Consider the following 20,005-nt stretch of genomic DNA (forward strand, 5'->3'; position numbering starts at 1 on the left):
GGGCTTCATCCCAATCGGGGAAAAAAAAAAAAAAAAAAGAGAATCCTTTACAGGTCACCTTTAACAGAGTTCTCTGGTGTATCAGATACCATCGGATTAATACATAGGGTGGGTTATGAAGCCTGCATTTTATTTATTGCCCAAGTTTGCAGCTTACTGAAAATGTTTCATAGCACAGGCACAGTGGCAAAAACAGTATAACAGCCGATGGTCAACTCCATTTGGTGAGTATACAGTAGCAGCATTTAAAAGAAAAAAGTACTCCAAACAGCTCAATACAGATCCAGCTTACCCAGATGGGCTTTTTTAAGAAAAGAATCTTAAACTAATAAATAGATCTCCTCCCCATTCTCCCAAGATAACGGTTTTCCAGGAAACGAGAGGCATGGCAGTTGTGCGTAAGCAGAGACAATAGAACTTCACCTGTCTAGAGTAAAAGGTGCTTTAGATCGATTAGCCACCTTATTTTCTCAATTCCATCACTCCCTAATACTCAAACAACTGCAGATATGTTCAAAACTGTGCCCAAAATCGTATCAGTGAAACAACCATGTAACTAACCCAAATCACCCCTCCCACAAACGCTTAAACCTTCTGAGCATGACAAAATGTAATACAACTCAATGTCATTGTGGAGACAGGAACCCAGCATCTTTGTTTCAACTTTTTCCTTTGTTATATATTACAGTGCTCTATAAAATTTTTCCTTTTTCCTTTTAAAGCATTTAGACAATACAAGACTAAAAGATGTCTGGAAATACGTCTTATACAAAAATGAATTTTTATCTTAAAATAACATTCAAAAAGGCACTTCATTCTGTAAGAAAAAATTCAGAGTCAGGTCAACTGCTCTAAGCAGGGGGGTAAAATTGTCTGCATAGTGGGAGGGGAAGAAAGGGAGAGAAATTCAACTGCTGAAATACAAGCTTCTTTTTTGGCATGTTTTAAGAAAAGCTGATCCAGTAAAAGATGTCCATTTATGAAATTCATTAAAAGAGTCCCATTTAAAATAGCTTCTTTTTTTTTTTTTTTTCTTTTTTCCTTTAAAAAAGTAGTCTGAACACATGACCTTAGGAGTCAGGCTTCTGAAGGCTTAATAGCATCACTCATGATTGTCCTTCGTGTCCAATGTAACAGGAAGATCAAGAGTAGCACTTCTGACAGGGGTGACCTCCCCAAAGCTTACATTTGAAAGAGCTGAAAAAGATGGAGACAGCCTCTAGCAACTGCAATCTAGTAGCAGAAGTCAGTCAAAGTTAAGGGCTACCTGTTGCAGAGTTTATGAAGCATACTGTAAACTTCTTCCTCTTTGCTTAGTCCTTCAAAGAAAGGAATAAGATCTAGCAGCTCTGTGTCGGTCATGTCATCGAACCAGGACTGCACAGGCACCTGAAACAAAGCAACCAACAACTCCTAAGGCTTCACGATGGGAGTAACAGGGGAGTTCTGCCTACACAGTTGTCCTGTAACACCCATCGCCATCCCAGTAAGGCAACTTGTGAGTCTTTAGCATTCAAGCGCAGTACCAGGTTCAAGTCCACGTTTTCTAGTACGCAACATCAACCCCCAATCCACCTGTAGAACAGCTGACCTTCCCCAACATGTCCAGGTAACCTGCACGACCCAGCTCGGGACAGCTCAATTTGCTCTGCCTCCTTGATATTCAGAATAGACTGGAAGAAGATACTGGTTATGAAGCTGTACCGACACTTTATTTACAGGCAAGTCCTTTCTTCCCCTCCAAGTATTATCAGTGTGAGTCACCAAGCATAGGCATGCGGCAACAACCCCTTCTGGCATGAGGCCGTGGAGGAAATATTTAACCAGCGAGTACAGAACAGTTCTCTGATAAAAATGTAAGACCTTGAGAGTGGGTTCAGAAAATAAAGCATATAATAACACTTCTTAAATATGTGGGCTGGGTTTGGGGAAGGAGTATCTTCACTACAGCAGTACACTGAGGTCTTTTAAAGACTATCTTGGATCTTGTTACAAGCTCTGGTTTCTGCAGAGACTCGAATATCAGTTAGCTTGCAGCACTTTTCTATACATGATTAAACCACTCTGACAGGGCCCTTAATTTCATCTCCCAAATTTCTACAGCTCATTATTTTCTTGGCACCGAATTCCGAGATACCAAATAATGATCTGGATCAGGTTTTTAATTTTAACCATGAACATAGATTAGAGCTACAGCTCCTGGTGATTATAAATAGCAACTTTAAACCATGTGTGGCACCAACCAGAAAAATGTTTTCACCCCATCACTTTGGGCATCGCAGTACTGAGATCTGAATTGAAAAGCTGATTGCTGCAAGATAAATAGCTCGTGTTAAAAAAAAAAAAAAAAAAAGTGCTGTCCCAGAGAGGCAGGACCATGCAAAACAGCGTTCCTGATAAAAAATTTCCTAAACATTCATTTTAACAGTTCACAAAAAAGGCAGCCTACACACATCAAAGAAAACATTGCACAGCCTGGTTGTTTAAAAGTCAGTAGATCTAAGGGGAGTTCCAGCTCACTATGCTGGCAGCTACAGAACAGACGTGAGCATTTGTACCGATTGCAGCAATGGATGGAGCAAGTGCCAGACCACTCCCTCACAGCTTCCAGAGCCGATACAAAACACAGTGAAAATGCACATGGCTCCTAATCGTTCTCCCTTCAAGTACTGTTGTCTGCCTTTTATCCTTATTCCAAAAACTTCATGAACTTGTTGACTAACATTCCTAATCACGAAGCGAGTTATCACAAAAATACTTAAAAGGAGAAGTGTAACAACACAACAGGATCTTGATTTTTTTTCTTCCCCTTAGCCACAAATACAGAACTCAGATAGCAACCCATAAAGCATTAATTATCTTGTCTAATAAAATATTTTCATTCACACAATGAAAAGAAAAAAAAAAAAAAGGAGTATCAAAAGCAGTTCAAGGAAACCATCCTTTCTGTAATCATCACTCCACAGAACAAAAACAATGCTGGAGGGCAGCTTTGCTTTTTAGAGCTACGTTAGTTACGCAGGTTCTACACCACTTGGTATTTCTCAAAACTGATGGACTTCACGCCAAAAGCTGAAACTGAAAGCAGATGAACAGTCGCGACTATGACATGCTGTCAAGATCAGTTTGCCCTAGTCCTTCACGATTTGGCAGTGAACACCAGAACCTACCTGCAGTCTAAGAAAATACAGAAACCAATACAGTTAGCATTCTGAAAGGCTTTTTCTGAACCAGAAAGTCTAGGCAAGGACCAAAAAGATGAAGTTACGCTTGAGTACTCTGAATACTAAGAATACTTACTGCATTTTCAGGATGGAAGATGTAAGATGCAGGAGAATTATCTACTATAATAACTTTACTCAGCTCACGTCCCAGTCGACTCAGATCCTTCACATAATTTCCTCGGTGGAAAACACAGGATTCTCTAAAGAGCCTTGCCCTGAACACACCCCAGCGATCCAGTAAGTCGGCTACTGGGTCTGCATACTTAAAAACAGAAGTTAGAAACACGAAGTTAGCAATGTGCAGATCAGGCTAATTCACAGAACTATACCAAGAGGGGATACAAAATCATTTCAGGTAAAATGCCCGTTCATTTTCTTCCCTGCTCCCTGTTAATTAACTTACATGCCTGCAAGCCTGAAGTGATTAACAGATAATGCAGAAGTAACACAGTTATCTTTCTATGGAAGGCTAACTTGCACTCTAGTGTTTTCTGTGATTTATCAATTAGGTTTTATTCTTACTTAGGGCCAACTCCGAGGTAACTCCTAGGGTGACTCTAAGTTGACGGATCCAGATATCTCACCTAACATTACCTTAAAACCAGCCAATGCTAACAGAAAACCTATATGAAGCCATTTCCACAGCCAATTCATTTCCACGTGTCTCTGAAGACAAACGGCAACGGACCCATCTGAGCTTGACGTAGCTTTTTCAAATGATGCCCTTGGAGTGACTGGGTCAGTAAGAACCTTAAGATTACCAAATTGCATAATTGGGCCGTAAGAGCTCAGTGAAAGATGTTATTAGGAAAAGTGTCCATGTACAATACTGGGAAATTCTCATTTTATATCTAAAATGATACTTTTAAGTGAGGCACAGCTTAGAATCCAAAATTGATATAGTATCCAAATAAAACAGAACAAGAAATAACCACGTCCTTGAAAATGATGGTTGTAACTTATTTTTGCAGGACAGGAGTTACCATTTCCCTGTATTTTAAACTGAGAAACAAAATTGATGTTGAAATCAATCACCTTTTGCCTACGAAAACTGCGAGACATCTAGTGTGAAACTGTTCCGTCTTTTAGGATGTTCACAAGGTGATCGGACAGAACATGGCAAAACAGAGCACAGGGAAGGATCCTCTGATAAGGTGGCACTATAGTAGATCAAACAGGGCCCCGTCCCCTTCCACCATCCCTACACTAGATCAGAGTAAAAGCTTACTATGCCACAGTATTATCTACAAAGAATCAATAGAATTTTACAAACAAGACACCACAAATACAACACATTGAAAGAAGTGAAGAATTTAAGATACCTACTATTGTAATGTCTACCACAAAACTACCATCGAGGTACTACTGCTACTGGGGACCAGAGGGCACAAAATATTCCTGTTGATGTTTCAAGCTTTACAAAATGTCTGATTCTCCAACTCCAGATTGCAATTGCACCTTGACAGAACAAAAACGTGTTCCCAATTTTCAGACGCAGTAAATTTCTGAATCACTGGTTGATCATGTAGATAGTGTTAAATACACTGTACGCTATTTCATGCCCCGCTTTCATATACTGCTTTACTCACACGCTATTTGTTCTAATTTCTCACTATAACCATGGTAACTTGTAAGCCTTTCATATTGGCATTATGAGCAATGCATGGAGGCTACATTATGAGACAAGCCCATATGTGATGGTGTTACCATGGAAACACTTACCCACACACTAGCAGACAAAGTACACACTGTCAGACAAAGAAGCAGAAAAGAAGGGGAAAAATTAAGATAGTACCAACTGTGGAAATAATTATCCATAGAAAACCCAACCAAAAGTCCGCTGAGCAGCACCGTAAGGTCTAATGAGATGAAGGGAGGAACAAACCTTGGCTAGACTGGCTGTGAAGAGTACACATTCAAAGAGCTCTCCCATCCTCTGAAGAAACTCATCCACATGTGGTCGTTTCAATACATAAACCTGGAATGATAATGACTATTTAGGTCAGATGGTAAAAAGGAAAGGGAAAAAAACACCCCAAAACACTCTTGTAATCCTAACACTTGAAGAAACAAAAGTTAATATGGAAGCAGCTCAAATGAAATGCTGAAAGGGGAAAAAAAAAGTATAGAAGATAAAAGTAGACATCCAATAATGAGAAAATTTGAATGCACGGGCTGCCAAGACCCATGCTGATTATGCAATCGCGAATACTGTGCATCATCTGGAGTGATGCTTCTTGAAAAAATCTCATTAAAGACAAAGAGAGACAGTAGGGCTTCTCAAGAAGCGAGGATTCAGATCTCTCAACCGAAACAATTTTGGTGCTGGTGTCTTCAGTCCTGAAGAGCTTTACAGAAGGAATAAATCTGATGAAACCTCTGTGATGACAGGAATTGCACAACAGGGAACTGTTTTCTTCCTGTGGCTAGTTCTTTCGGTTTTTAAATTCTAATGGCTACGTACCATATCTCACTACGGATGGTTATCAGTCATCCGGCTCTGCAGAGAGCTGTGGCCAAAAATGCACAAAGTCTAGCAAATGCTGCTTTCAAAATTCAGTGGTAAAGCCTACAAAGTCTTCTACTGTGACCTTGCCACAAAGAGGGTAAATACTCGGCATCTCTCTCCTCTTCAGCAGCTTGGTTTCAGCAACGCTGTATTACCTTTTTGTACTGACAACCCACACAGGCAAGCTTAGCTGCCTACTGTCAACAACCTGATTAACAGATCTTAGAGTCTCCTTGCCTCTCTTTTCAGAGCAAGGAAGATGATTTGCGTTCACAGAAAATACGAAGATAAAATAACTGCTGCTCAGAAAGCTTACAAGTAGTTCACAATATACTGGGAAGCTGAAGAGGGGAGTCTGCTTGAAAAATATTTTTCCATCTTGTTTGCACTTAGATTAAAAGTTTGAGAGAAAACACTGGCAGCGTTTTATCTTCTTCGTTTGGCAAATAACCCTTAATACTGGAAATTTCAAGTGGAGAAGTCTGGCATATAACTGAATTCAGGAAGAATTGCAAGACTGATGCAAGTTAAGGAATTTCATTCTTTGATATGTAGAACTAGATTAATTGTATGTATTCTACTAGATTCATATTAATAAAGAGGTACAAAACATAAGGCACCCAGAGAAAAAGCCTGAAGGAGAAAAACATGGAAATGCCAGCTTGAACTGAATTGTAACAATTAAAGCCTTTAGCAAAAGAAGAAGAAGAGGTTGTGCAACAGGGACTTGAAATTGAAAACCTGCATCTGAAAGCAAAGTTTCATTAAAACATACATGATGGAGCGGTACCTTAATGACCAAAGCAGAAATGTTAATTACTTTTCCATTTTACTTTAGCTCATACCATGAAGGAATGATCTGCTTTAAGGTATTCCTAGGAAGTTTAACTAAACTATTTCTGGCCCCTCAAATTCAAACAGTACAATCAAACTTTGATATAGATAACAATTTATAACCCAGATTTATTTCTTTTTTTTTTTTTAAACAGCCACAGCAGCACTTAACCAATCAATTAAATAAATGTGACATTTTATGAATTAAAGACAGTTAACAGATGTACTTCAACACTGCTCTCTTTCCAGATAACTACAGCAAAGTTTCCTGTATTTCACTAGGCATAAACCAAGTAATTTCCTCTCCTATAACAATGCAATTAATTTTTCACTTAAATCTTACTACCTGAAGTTGTTCTGTAGTCTTTCCTTTCCAAAGTATATCTTCACATTTTTAAAGACACAGGCAGAAAGACAGTTGCAGTCCCTCTGCGCTTGGGTACCCAGAAAGAGACTCTCCAACGTGCCAGTTACAAGAGGAAAGACAGCAGGATGCAGGTTATTCCTTAACTCCACAGTTCCTAAGAAGTTCTTAACTCTTTAGCCTTAAATTATACTCCTACACTTATTTTTGAGGGCACAAAAGGGACACCCCAAAGTCATTATTGGTGCTGGAACCTAGTATTAGTTTCCCTTTTAAAATCTAGTGTTTACATTCACAGCAAGAGAAGTCTCCCCTTCGCTCTCCATCCCTATCTATGCCTCTGTCGGTGAAGTATTTCCACTTGGAATGTAATTACAAACTCCAAGCCAAGGATATGAACTTTGTGCTTGCAACATAACCCACCTCCCCCATAAAGAGAGCATCCAGTAAATCAACCCAGTAGCTACAGACTGAGAGTTCCTTAACCATCGGCTTGCAGACACAACTGGGCTTATAAAAGCAAGTATTTGCAATACGCTCTGTTCTGGCAACTTGTAGGTCTGTAAGTACACACCATTTTCGATTGTATTGTCTCCTTTCTGCAGTTTAGATCTCCTGATGCACCACAGAGCACCCTCAACCTCCTGTACTTGAGTTTCTCTTGCTGTTCTGCCTTAAATCTTGCCTACTGGGCTCTGGCCAACAGATTCCCTTCTCGTGTTAAATGCCTTATTAATAATAAATCTGATCTCTTAGGATGAAGTCTCACCAAATTTTGCACTTAATTCTCTCTAAAAAGTCCCAGTTCCTTCACTCATTCTTTCTTAACAACACTTTTTTTTTTTTGCAGAACAGCATATCTTAGTACTCTGGATGGTTATTCTCCTTGAAGTTCTTTTGAGAAGTCCTACTTAGATCCTGGAAGCAACTGCAAGTGCACTGGTATCCTGGGCTACAAAATCTCTTTGGCTTACTTCACATAAAAAGCTTTCTTCAGCTGACAGTGCAGCTCTTTTCTCCTCTTCCTCCTCATTTGGAATTTTTTCCCCTTTACTTTGTTAGTGGCTGGACTTGAATCTCAATGCTGCATGGTTATTTGTGGCTTGGCTTTTTCCTCCGTTGCCTGATGTCTTCAGTTTAAGTCTCTAGACTAACTGGCTCCTGGCATTTTTCTGAGATTTATATATTCTCTTCAGGGCATTAAAAAAACCACCCTCCAGTTCTTCTGTATTGCATGCTCACTAATTTCTTCCTTATCACAGTAAGAATTTAGAGGAATAGAGTATTCTTTTTTTTAATTTAAAATGAACCCTATTCTTAAAATGTTAAGGCACAAACCAGGCACTAGGCATGTTTTCACAGGATTCTGTACTTACAGCTGCTAATGGCAGAACACAAGTAATTATCTTTAATTGTTTCCAAGCATTCGGTATTTCCACACACATTTTCTATACCTCAAAGCAGTCTTAACCTAAAAAGACTCAGTATTTGTAAACCAAAAGAGAAACCCAGCTCAATTTTAATCAATTAAATAGGACACCAAGAATTGCCTTTCAAAACCAGCTTTACAATAACAAAATCTTCAAGTAATGACAAAGAAATCTGCCCATGACAACTCAAGCTCCTGCAATCTCCTGTTTTGTGGGCTGGGGACATCATCTTCACAGTGAGCAGAAAACAACACGCATCCTTGAGCCTCATCCTTCTGGTTCACGCAGTTGTGGTTGCCTCCCAGTGCAAGTAACCAAGAATAGGCCAGCTAGAATGGATACAGCCTATCCTGGATTACTTGAACCAGGCCACAGCCTTCTGTAAGAAAATCAACAGATTTTGTCCTTTATAGAAAGGAAGTTTATCATTAAAACAGCTTTTTCCTCCATCAATAAAACACATGCTGTACATGCCATTCAAAATATACGTGCCAAACATTTCTTCAGCTTTGAACAACTGAAAATACGCAATGGTTAACTGAATTAAAAGAAAAAAAAACCCTCAATACTTAAAATGTAGTTTTATTCACTTAAGAAACAATTTACATTCAAGAATGAAATTCCAAGTAACACCAAATCAAATTCTTCCTGGCAGCCCTCTTTACCCTTCGATGCCGACAGTAGGGCACAAAGTCATTGCAAGTCAATTTGGATAAAAGACAACGGACGACCATACCCTATAAATCTTCATTTATTGGGGATTAAAGCTATATTTTATGCACAGTTCCTAGGCTGGGGGTTGTGATTGCTCTGCACTTGTTAATTGGGAAGCACACTCCAAAAGAGAAGACGTGTTCTTGCAGAAGTTATGTCAAGGGTACAAAACAGGTTGAACACCTTTTCTCCAGCCACTACTTTCATCCTCAATAAACTTCCTCTAAAGAGCACTCTTGGCTGCAACACATTTCACTGGACTTCCCCCAGTTTCTCACTTATCATTCGTGAGAGCAGGGGACCAGCTCCGATTTCCTTTTATTCAGAGGACCAGAGAGAAATGAGAAAACTGGCCAGGAGAGCGGCAGCTTGCATTAGAACTGCCCTTTTTTATCTGTGCCATCATTTCCAACACAAAGCCTGGGATTCATCTGTAACTTTAGCTGCCCCATAGATGGGCATAGTCTCTGCAGGCATCTAAAGACCCCTAACAGAAGGAGAGAGGTACCTCTGCACATGAGTTATTTCCTTGTAAAAGAAAACGATAAATCCTTTCCCAAGACAAGATAAATTAAGCTAGAGAAAGAAAGACAGGAGAGGGACAAGGGGTGTTCAGAAAAGCTATTTTCTAACCTAGGGAAGATGGTTTACCCAAGCACCCTTCAAGATGATGACTTGAACTGCAGTCCCTATAGAAGAACAACAGTTTCTCTGACCTTTGGATTATAAATGACACAAGGGAAAATAAACTCCCCGAAATAAAGACAGCCTTTTTTGAATACATCTGTTGCACAACAAAAAATTACAACATTTACCATGAAGAAAACTTGTTGGATAAGTCAGTCTCAAAACTCAAGGGCACAGCAATTGAATTTGCCACAACTTGTATTTTTGGTCTAAGAGATCAGAAAAATCTCATATAATTTCATATTTCTTTCTGAATGGGCACTTCTGAAACAGTGTTCTCCATTTCTTTTCCATGGAGTTCTGACTAAGGCAGAGTTCATGTACAACAATACTCTGTCAGACAACCTCCTGCTTGGTAAGGTACCAGGCTCACTGGTGAAGCAGGTAGGAATACCCACTGCGGACAGTATGGTTCCACAACACTTCACATATCCCATGGTATTTTAAACAGGTGCAAGTATTTCCCAGTGCTAATGATTGATCTTTGACTATATAAACCGCTTAAGAAAACAGACAAGATGACAAATTCTGGTAGATACATGAACTGTTACTACCAGTTCGTTTATGCTCCAAGTGAATAAAAAATCACAGGTTTGAAGTGGGAACTGGTTGTCAAAGCTCGACACCCTGTGTTAACGCACATCAGACTCAGCCAGAACATCCGCTTTCACCCTTTATATTACCACAGTTAAAAAAAAAATTAAAATAATAATTGCTGGATGACAGCACGTTACTTTGCCTGCAGATGTATTACAAACACAGGAATCCAAGACTTTGCCTATTCTGCATACCGTATTAATTAGCTTTATTTCGAGGATCACAAATTCCTTACAATTAACTTTATTTCTACGACCCAGATGTGACTGTGATATTTACCTATTTTAGAGATTAAGAACTTGAAATACAAAGTGATTAAGCAACTTCCTTGATAATTATGCAGGCAGTCTCCAGTGAAGTACAGTCAGAGACTAATTTCACTTGACCTTCTGTGTCAAGAGCATCCTTCCTCCTGTTCACATTTACGGTATGGATAAATCCACTCCCTTTGATCAGTTGTTTTTGGGTTTGTTCCTGCCTCCCCCCCGGCCCCGCCGCAGTCATCTGTATCAAATTTGGTGAAGAATCTGAAAGTTTGCAATGGAGAATGGAAAAGCAACAGGCTTTTGAAGGGCTCGACTGTAAAACCCAAATAGTCTTTGTTTGGGTTTTGTTTCAAAATGTAAATACATAATCTTGACAAGTGATCACAATCCTAAGCCATCGAAAATTGTCAGGCAACCTATTTTATTTCCTTTCAAAAGCATTCTAGAAAGTTTTAGGAGAGAAAATGTCTGCATTTGGTGTTACAGCACCAAACACAACCAAAGCCCACATCAAATCAGGACCAACAATATCACAACACAAACCTCCCAAGACATCACTTACGTGTTTTAAGCATTCAGCTCTGGGGAACATTACAGGTTTAAGTACCACAGATATTGCATTTGTCTACATAAAACAGGCAGTGCAAAAACTGCCAAGGCAGTATGACTTCAGAACACGTTTCAGTCCACTGACTGATATTTAGTAATTGTTCCAAGAGTGACAATTACATGGATAGTTCTTGTAACAGGAAATCAAACAAAACTATGAACTAACTTTATCGTCTATCAACTGGATCACAATACGAACCTATTTGTCCAAGTAAAAATAACAGATACAGAAGAGAAGATTTCAAAAATTAAAGTACTGAAAATCCCCACTAAATCACATCCAGGGAAGATTTGCAGCTCAATAACTGCATTATCTTTAACCTAGACAACCAACAGAAGATATTTCAAACAATTTGCAAGATTCATATATCAGAAAGGCTCAACTTCACATTAACCAGTATAACCCGTCTCCAGCAAGAACTTTAATGTCTGTCTGAAGAGGAAAATTTACGGCACTGTAATTTATTTCACTCAACGTTTTCAGAAATGACTACTGATTAAAGACACCAAGCTAAGATACATGAAGGGGACTGATTTTCAAATTATGGGCATTTTGCATTTACCAAAAACCATTTCACAGAGCCTTAAGTGAAGTTCTTAAAGAATGAGACATAAAAATTAGTCTCCTTGCAATTTTGTCTGGCCCTTTTAAAGATGCTGAAGTGTACAGAAAGTCCTATCAGAGCAACTTTAATTACTTACAGAAAGAAAAGGGGAGAGAACTTACACACAGATTACCACAAAAACTGAAGAAATATCTGCTCTTCCTTAACAGTTCTATAGAGCTTTGTCCATATGAACTACGAGCAGACAGTAAAGCCAACTTATGTCCTGATTGTCTGTGGAGGGAATGAAAAATGCAGTACTCAAGTAGTTTCTTCTGGGCCTAGCAATGTTTGAAACCCATCCTTAGATGCTGTTTGAAAACGTTTTAAAATTGACAGAGAGTCAAGTATTGAAGTCCTGGGAAAAATACTCTGGAGAACTGGAAAAGTTAAAATTGAGCCTTTGTAGTTAGAACCACATACCTGCTCAAACAGGGGTGCCTGGCTGGACGATACACTTCAGAGCACACAGGTTTTGCATTTTACAAAAGGACAATGTCAAATGTAAAGCAGCAAATGGAGAAAGGTAACGCTCTAGGACACTGAGGACAGTTCCACTACTAGAACAGCACTAAAGGACCAACAGTGCTTACCTGATGTATGGTTCCATCGATTTCAACAGGAACGATGAAATCAGCATTGCTAATTGGCTAGAAAGAATGACAAGGAAATAAATCAACATTAAAATTAAGATCATTCGAGGGAAAATTTCCGAAGTGTAGAAGAGAAGAGTGCTTGTTTCTCAGTAACAAGTCAGTAAGCATTATTGACTATACAGATCCACTCTGTGTGCGTCCTTTGCACGCACAAGTCAGAAGCCTTGCAGAGCTGTATTCACCAGATACTGCACTGCCCTCTCCTCTCCTATTTTTAGGCTTCAAGCTTTACTGCTTGAATAACCCCACTACCACTGAGTGTGTTTATCAGGAAAAATACCTATTTGGATAACTCTTTCATCAAGCCTGTGTGGATGACGACAAAGAAATTCAGCGATGTGCTTCACATACTCTACTCTGGGTCATCAATAAGTAATTAAAGACAGTGGTAAAAGTAATACTTAATGGTTATATTTGAATCAGGAGCTGCAACAAGACTTAAATCATATAGTTAAATGATTCTCAAGATGTGATACCTCAAGAACATACTATAACAATAAAATTAATCACATAAAACTACATTTTAATTCAAAAGGGAAGAGCAGGCACACTCTGTCCAAGTCCTTGAATCCACCTTTCTAGCCTGTTAAATAAAACTCACTTCTTAAGATTTACTGTGAAGAACTGTTGGTCAAGAGAAATTACTTTGGAAAGCAAAAAAAGTGTCTTTGCAGAGAGTTAAGAGTACACAGTCCAATCTTGGCTAGACCGTAGTGGTAGCTGGGGAACACATGCTAATGACGTTTGCTAGTTCAAATGGACACCAGGCTTGGCAGAATCCTTCGGTACGGCTCATGCACTACGCCCGTGATAAAAAACATCATGTAAACATGCCCAGCTGAAGTTTGTAACTCATTCCATGACCTGCAGCTTGGAAACGGCAGAGACACAGAGCTGCCCAATATAGTTCTAACACGACTCATTAACAGACAATATGCTTCATGGATAAGAGCCTAAAATGAAGGCTGGGAGTAGTCTGGCTGGTGACTGGTATGGCATTACTAAGCTACGGCTGGAAAACATCTTCACTCAGCTTTATTAGACTTGTAAAGACTTTCCCACCTGGCTTTCTGGATCAGGCAATAGACTGATCTCAAGTGCCACCAAGGAGGTGTCCCTGAAGAATCTGTGGGACTAGAAATTTCAAACCCATTTGGGGGGTAGGGGGCATGGGGCAGGCAAGGGGGTGCCAAGAAAGCAGAGCAGCAGCCAAGGTAGAGACACTGAGAAGCAGATCACAAACTGGTGAGCCTAAACAGGTGCTCCGCGAAAAATGGTAAGAAAAAAAGAATCCTGCAGTGTTAACTTGATAGCATCACTTTGATCCCATTCCCTGGAAAAACGAGATTCTAATTCCACTGTCAAATGACCTTCCTGCGATGAGAGCAAAACGACAGCACGAATTTATAGAGGGCAACGCCCTCTCTCAGCAGCAAAGTAATAAGGAAGATGGTTTGACCTGACATCTGCAAGTGCTGTGTCAGAGGGCAAAAGAGAAGCTGCGCTGAATCTACTCATCCTGACCAACCAGTATTAGCAACCAAACCTCCAGAGCAGCGGAAAACTCCATCCTGCTGATCACTGCTGCGCTAGTATGATCTAAAGAATTCCTCCAATACCCACAGATACAATCTAGACTATTTTTTTAGCGGACATCAAGCAACTTCCAAGATATATCCCCCTTTCTGCTTCTGAAAAAGACAGAGGGGAGGCTCCCATCTGTTACTCGCATGAAGCCCCTCAGAGAAGATACTCTGCAGCATCTCCAACAGCCACAGAACAGGCACAGAAAAATGTTCTGAAGCTTCACCTTAAAAGAAACCCAAATGAACTGCCAATAAGACTCAGCCACCAGTTTTCAAGTGGGTGCCAGCTCTGTGCATACTTTGAAGAGACTTGCACGCACTTGAATTTATGTATGCATGACTCCCCTAAGCAAGGTAACATTCTGTAGCAGCAGAAAAAGAATAGGTCACTGCAAGTTGCTAAGGTTCTGAAGCCCACTGATAAGAAAGTTTAGTAACAGCTGTAGTTTTAACAGGAGAAACACAACCAGATGTGAGAAAAACACAATCTGTTTAGAAAATTTAATTTTTGCTAACAAATAAAACTCACCCTTAGACTTTGTAACGCTAACCAAACTAACTACAGATTTGCTTCCCCCACTTGGACCTTAGATAGGGGAGATTTAGATCGGATATTAGGAAAAATTTCTGTACTGAAAGAGTGGCTAGACATTGGGACAGGCTGCCCAGGGAGGTGGTGGAGTCACCATCCCTGGAGGTGTTCAAAAGATGTACAGACGTGGTGCTCAGGGACATGGTTTAGTGGTGGGCTTGGCAGTGTTAGGATAATGCTTGGACCTGATGATCTTAAAGGTCTTTTACAACCAAAATGATTCTGTGATTCTAGGTAGCTTTCTTGTCGGCACAAGTGATAAGGAAGACACCACGGACTGGGGTTCTGTGCTTCATCATGGTGGTAAGACAGGAGAAAAGTCTGCAACAATTTGCTGGATAAAATGGTTTCTGGGGTTGCACACGCGAAGCACGTACGTGTCTCGAGTGGGAACCACAGAGACAGAGCGTGAAAGAAGACAATATATTTCCATTGAAAATCTTTACTTCAGTTGGAACCGTTTCTATTTAATAAAAAGCTTCAGAGTTTTAAATGTTCTAAAAGTGTTTCACAGCCAGTTTTGAATATGACTACATTCCAGACTTGCATGTGGTTTAATTCATTTTATACAAAACCGTGTTTACATCTCCTTGATTTAGTAATTTACGATTTTTACTTCTATTATTGTTTTATGATGGGAATGATAACTATAATGTCTATCTACTCCTTTTTTACTCTTGCCAAAGCACCCCAAACTTTATTCCTTTAATATGCACTTAACATGAAAGACCAGTACCTCCTTAAAGCTTCAAAAATATGCAGGGGCATAAAAAGACAAGAATTACCCTCCTTCAGATGTTGCTGCTTTCATAAAAGAGCACTTTAAATCCTCTGCCTCTCTGGTTGTGTCAAAAAAAATTATCTGCATTTGAAACGTGAAGCCTATTTCATAACAGAATTATGAATTCTAAAATATCATGTGTTTTAAATAAAGCCTTTTGTACCAAAAAATCACAAATTTATGTATGCTTTTAGAGCTTTTAAGTGGGGACCTGCCTGGGTAGAGCAGACATGTTTTAGTTAAAAAAATAAAATATAACTAAAAGAAACTGCAAAAGTAACCTGATTATTCAGGCAGAGCAGTGTGCACATAGCTGTTCAAACCCCTGCTCTTCCGGGAATCCATCGTTACTTTTGATGACCGCAACAGCCTTACTTCAGCTGAAGTATTTCTCCTCATGAAACAAAATCCCAACGGCACCCCTGGACAGTGCCAGCCACCAAACACGTACAGCCGTTTCCTCCAGCACTTGGGTTTCTCTTACACACTCCCATCCCAGGGCTTCATATCCAGAGAATGCCATCGTAGCCGTAAGAACACTGCAGAAACTCCAACATTTGCCTAACGCTATTTACTTCATACAAAAAAGGACCGTTTTTCTTTTCCTAACACAAAACATTATTCAGTGTTCATGACTAAGTAGAATAATCTTTTGATTTTTCTTAAATAGCTATTTAACACCATTTAAATACCCATTAAATCTCATTTGAATAAACGGGATGATTAAAATGAGCCCACTAAGAAAGCACTCTGCAATAACGGCAAACCTCAATCCTACAAGAAAGGATTTACACTATGTTAACCATTAAACATGCATTTCTTTAAAATGGTTAAAAAAAGTAATTAATAACCACCTAAACTGAATCTCATTTGGTTTCACAAACCACAAAAATCACAGTACAAAGTTACCCACAGCATTCAGAAAGTAAACCTTTATTTCTACATTTCAGAAGACACTAAGCCTAGTATTTAATTATTTTTATGTGAATTTAGACTTTTAAATTCAGCTTTCCCTTCCTATTTTTGACTCTCGTTTAATCAGGAAGGCATGGTCCCTCCCTTCCCGATCCAGCTGTGTTTCTAATTTCCCTGAAAAATTCTCAAGTGTGAGTTCAGTCTGGGTATAGAAGACAAGGATCTGGCACTGAGGTTCAGAGGTTCCTGTACGCCACCACAAATTGTTATATACCATGAGGCACAATAAAGACAGAGAAGAATCTTAGTTTCAGTTTGAGGCATAGGAATATTTGCTCTCGTATCTCCATATAAGGTTGTCTTTAAGTCAACAAAGGCAGGCCGTTGCCAAATTCTAACCACAACATGAATTAAGTTTGCATATTTAAATGCTGGCAACTAAGTACTGCAGGATTAAAACGCTGAATTTATGCTAGCAGTGAAAAACGGAATGCAACTAAAACTAGAAGACTCTAAAGCTGGTGGTATCTCTAGCTTGCTGCTAGTAAGGAAACATACTATTGATTCTTACAAATTCTCCAATCAAAGTGTACAACTAGCAGATGCTTTATCATGCCTGACATTTGCTAATCAGAAATGCTACCAGCACTCTGGGCCAATTTAGGTTACTTGTATTTCTGAATTCTCTTATTCTAACTTTAGCCCTACCTAAACAATAGAAAACCACCACTACTTCCACCACATGCTGAAAACTGAAGGGTTATAAAAGTTGCTTCTAGAAGATGACTGACTCATCAGCAACAGCTAAATGCTATTTGCTTTCCTGTTGTGAAAGCTAAACACTTAAAAACACTTACTGCAATCCGGACAGCAGCCTGATAAGGAAAGCAATCTCCGGCAACAGAGCACAGCAACCACTGGCGCCCAAAATCTACTGGTTTAAGTTACATCTACCCAGCATAAAGCTGCGCTAAGTTTCCATTCTCCAACACTAACTATGGCATCATTTAAACATCAAAAATGAAACCTTATTTTCAAAACAACAGGTTTTGTACCTGTATAAATACAGGTCCTTGTTGGAATAGTTACCTTTTAAAGCAATGAAGTCAGTAACTATTCCAGGCCTGGTTGCAGTTAGCATGAGTCTCTCACAATCAAAAAAATAGCAATGTCTGTGTGACTCCCCTTATAGCTAAATCAGGATGAATATCATAGGAGTAACAGTGAGAACTACCAGGCACCCTGGGAGAGCCTGTAAGACTAGTTAATGTGTTAAGAGGCTTAGGAGTTCCTACAACATTCACTGACAGATTAAAGTTGCAAGAGATCGCTTTTGAATTTACTTACCTTAAATGAACTGTGCACTAAAGTTTCATCTAAATCAATGACCACACACTTCTTCCCATAGTCTGATGCTGTCAGTTCTGGCAGGAGGTATTTAGCTGGTGGCTAAAAACAAAAAGAAAAGAGGAAGACAACAACAACAAAAAAAAGTAAAACCTCTATTGAAGGGGCAGTCTTCTGCCAACATTACTATTCTACTGGGTAATTACTGGGAACTGAAATACATGACTCAAAGTTGAATGTTGTTCTGGGCTCATTGCAAGTACATGTATGGAAATTAATGGCTCATGTAACACCCATACAGACTTTTCTTTTTCCTTTTTTTTTTTTCTTTTTTTTTTTTTTTTTTTAAAGTGAGGCTTGTTTAAAATTATCTCCAAAGCATTGGAAATGAAAACGGTAAAACACCGCCACTAGCTAAAAAACAACAGAGAAAAAGAGGACATTTGATACAGTATCTTTTTCCAGTGGTCCTCTTCCTAATGCCTCAGTTTTGGTTGCTGGTGTTACCCTATTCACAGTCAATGCCATTTCCAGCCGTATCAGCCTGATGGACATTTACACAAACCATTATTTCTGTTTGCCACGAAAGATGCTGAAGTGGAGAAATGAATCCTGAAGGAAGATGGCATTACTAATTTTATCTTCCAGGACATGTCTCCACTCTCATTTTTACCACCAGCAAGGGTGCTGACCAAGAGCTTTCATGTGGGGATTACGTTTCCAATCATGGTATTAAAATTGCAGTAAAGAACCTAAACTAGGCTCTTCCACAGTATGCTGCCCTTGCTAAAAAAATGGTACCAATGACTTGAATTGACAATTTTTCTGAAAGCAATGCAGACAGTCACATAGTCTTCCGATCACTCATTCCTCACTTTAACATCCCAATTTGCAATACAGTTATGTTACTTTAGACTTCCGTACTGGATACTTCCTGAAGTAACAGAAACGGGAGAGAACGCTTCCATTGGGAGCCGAACCACTGCTGCCACTCAAAGAGTTGTTTTAGATGAAGCAAAAGGACTAGCTTTACAGAAAAGTATAAATATGGAGAAGCTCAATAGAGAGAGGAAATTAAATTAATTAAGGACTGGATACAGGACTAACTTCATTCTTTTGCTATCTTTTTATCTGCTCAGACAATGTTGCTCTGGTAAGGAGGCATCCATTATGCTTTTTGTTCTTTTCCATCGCCTTTTGTTGAGGTGTTTGCAGAGATCTGAGGCCACCCCTTTGCAGACAGCAGCTGACAAACAGATGAGTCAGACACCCTCTGAACACCCAGAGCAGCAAGTACGGATTATCAGCACTGACTGATTTCAGATGCTGTCTCTAAGTTGATAGACACTGGCCAATGATGCCTAGTAAATTCTTGTTTAAGTCAAGTAACTAATAAATGAGATTCTGAATTTAAATGTCCTTAGCTGAAGTGTAAGTTATTGGGGGATTTTTAGGAGTGCTCACTGAAATTTATTTAGTGCCTTACAATTAACATCAATAACAGCTTCTTCAGCTACCAAAATGGAAGCTGCTTCGCTTACAAGCCACTCGTCTCAATGCATTTTCTCTCAGCACACATCTAACAGTGACCATCAAGAAAAAAACACTTCTGCTCAATGCCTGTAAAGTATCCATCCACCACAGTGACCTCACCAGGCCGAAATTCATAGGACACCCTTTCTAGGTTATAGACAGCCCCACGTATACATTACTTCAACAACTGCTTGAGCTCTACCTCTGTTTGTTTGCAACTAGGATCAGATGCAAGGAATTTTGGTTTCTCACTCCTGTTCTGAAATCTAAAAGGTATTTAGGCACCCCACCTCAATTTTTCATAGTAAGAAAGATCCAGACTTGCAACCTGAATAGACTAAAAGCTTATTAAAATACAAATCAAACCCATTTAAAGACAACAATCTTCAGAAGCCATGTTCTGATACTGATTTCATGTCTTTGAAGAAGAGAAAAATGTAGGAGCATCCCAAGAAATCTTAAGCATACTTTTTTTTTTTTTAAAGAATAGTTCAGTTCATTTTTATACTCTAAAGACTGTTAGTACTTAGTTTGAATTTTTGACTAAGTTAATCCGCACCAGCAGTTCAAAGCCAGCAATTTCTTCTGCTACGTGAATTCATTTTCAAACCAAAAATATTTCTCTATATGGAAAATATATGGAAAGAGATATTCTTTCATGTAAAAATATGCATATGAAAACCATGAGCACTGTCTTACCACAGGTATCTTTGTTTTTTATCTGAAAACTAGTATGCCTGCCATCAAGAAAACGAT

The 20,005-nt window shown here is 39.2% G+C and overlaps 1 protein-coding gene across 3 annotated transcripts in view; it reads right to left on the reverse strand.

Moving 5' to 3' along the window:
- Nucleotides 1-249: 249 nt before the first annotated feature.
- Nucleotides 250-20,005, reverse strand: part of CTDSPL (CTD small phosphatase like) — a 79,629-nt gene continuing 59,873 nt past the window's right edge. For all 3 annotated transcript variants that reach the window (XM_009951612.2, XM_009951604.2, XM_009951597.2), the window contains 5 exons: nucleotides 17,717-17,818; nucleotides 12,433-12,489; nucleotides 5,110-5,202; nucleotides 3,301-3,486; nucleotides 250-1,389 (listed from right to left, as the gene is read on the reverse strand). In XM_009951612.2, the coding sequence (XP_009949914.1) occupies nucleotides 1,264-1,389; nucleotides 3,301-3,486; nucleotides 5,110-5,202; nucleotides 12,433-12,489; nucleotides 17,717-17,818 (564 nt within the window). In that variant the 3' untranslated portion in view covers nucleotides 250-1,263. The remainder of the gene's footprint in view (nucleotides 1,390-3,300; nucleotides 3,487-5,109; nucleotides 5,203-12,432; nucleotides 12,490-17,716; nucleotides 17,819-20,005) is intronic.

The sequence above is a fragment of the Leptosomus discolor genome, chromosome 6, assembly GCF_034619465.1.
Source record: "Leptosomus discolor isolate bLepDis1 chromosome 6, bLepDis1.hap2, whole genome shotgun sequence".
Lineage (NCBI taxonomy): Eukaryota > Metazoa > Chordata > Aves > Leptosomiformes > Leptosomidae > Leptosomus > Leptosomus discolor.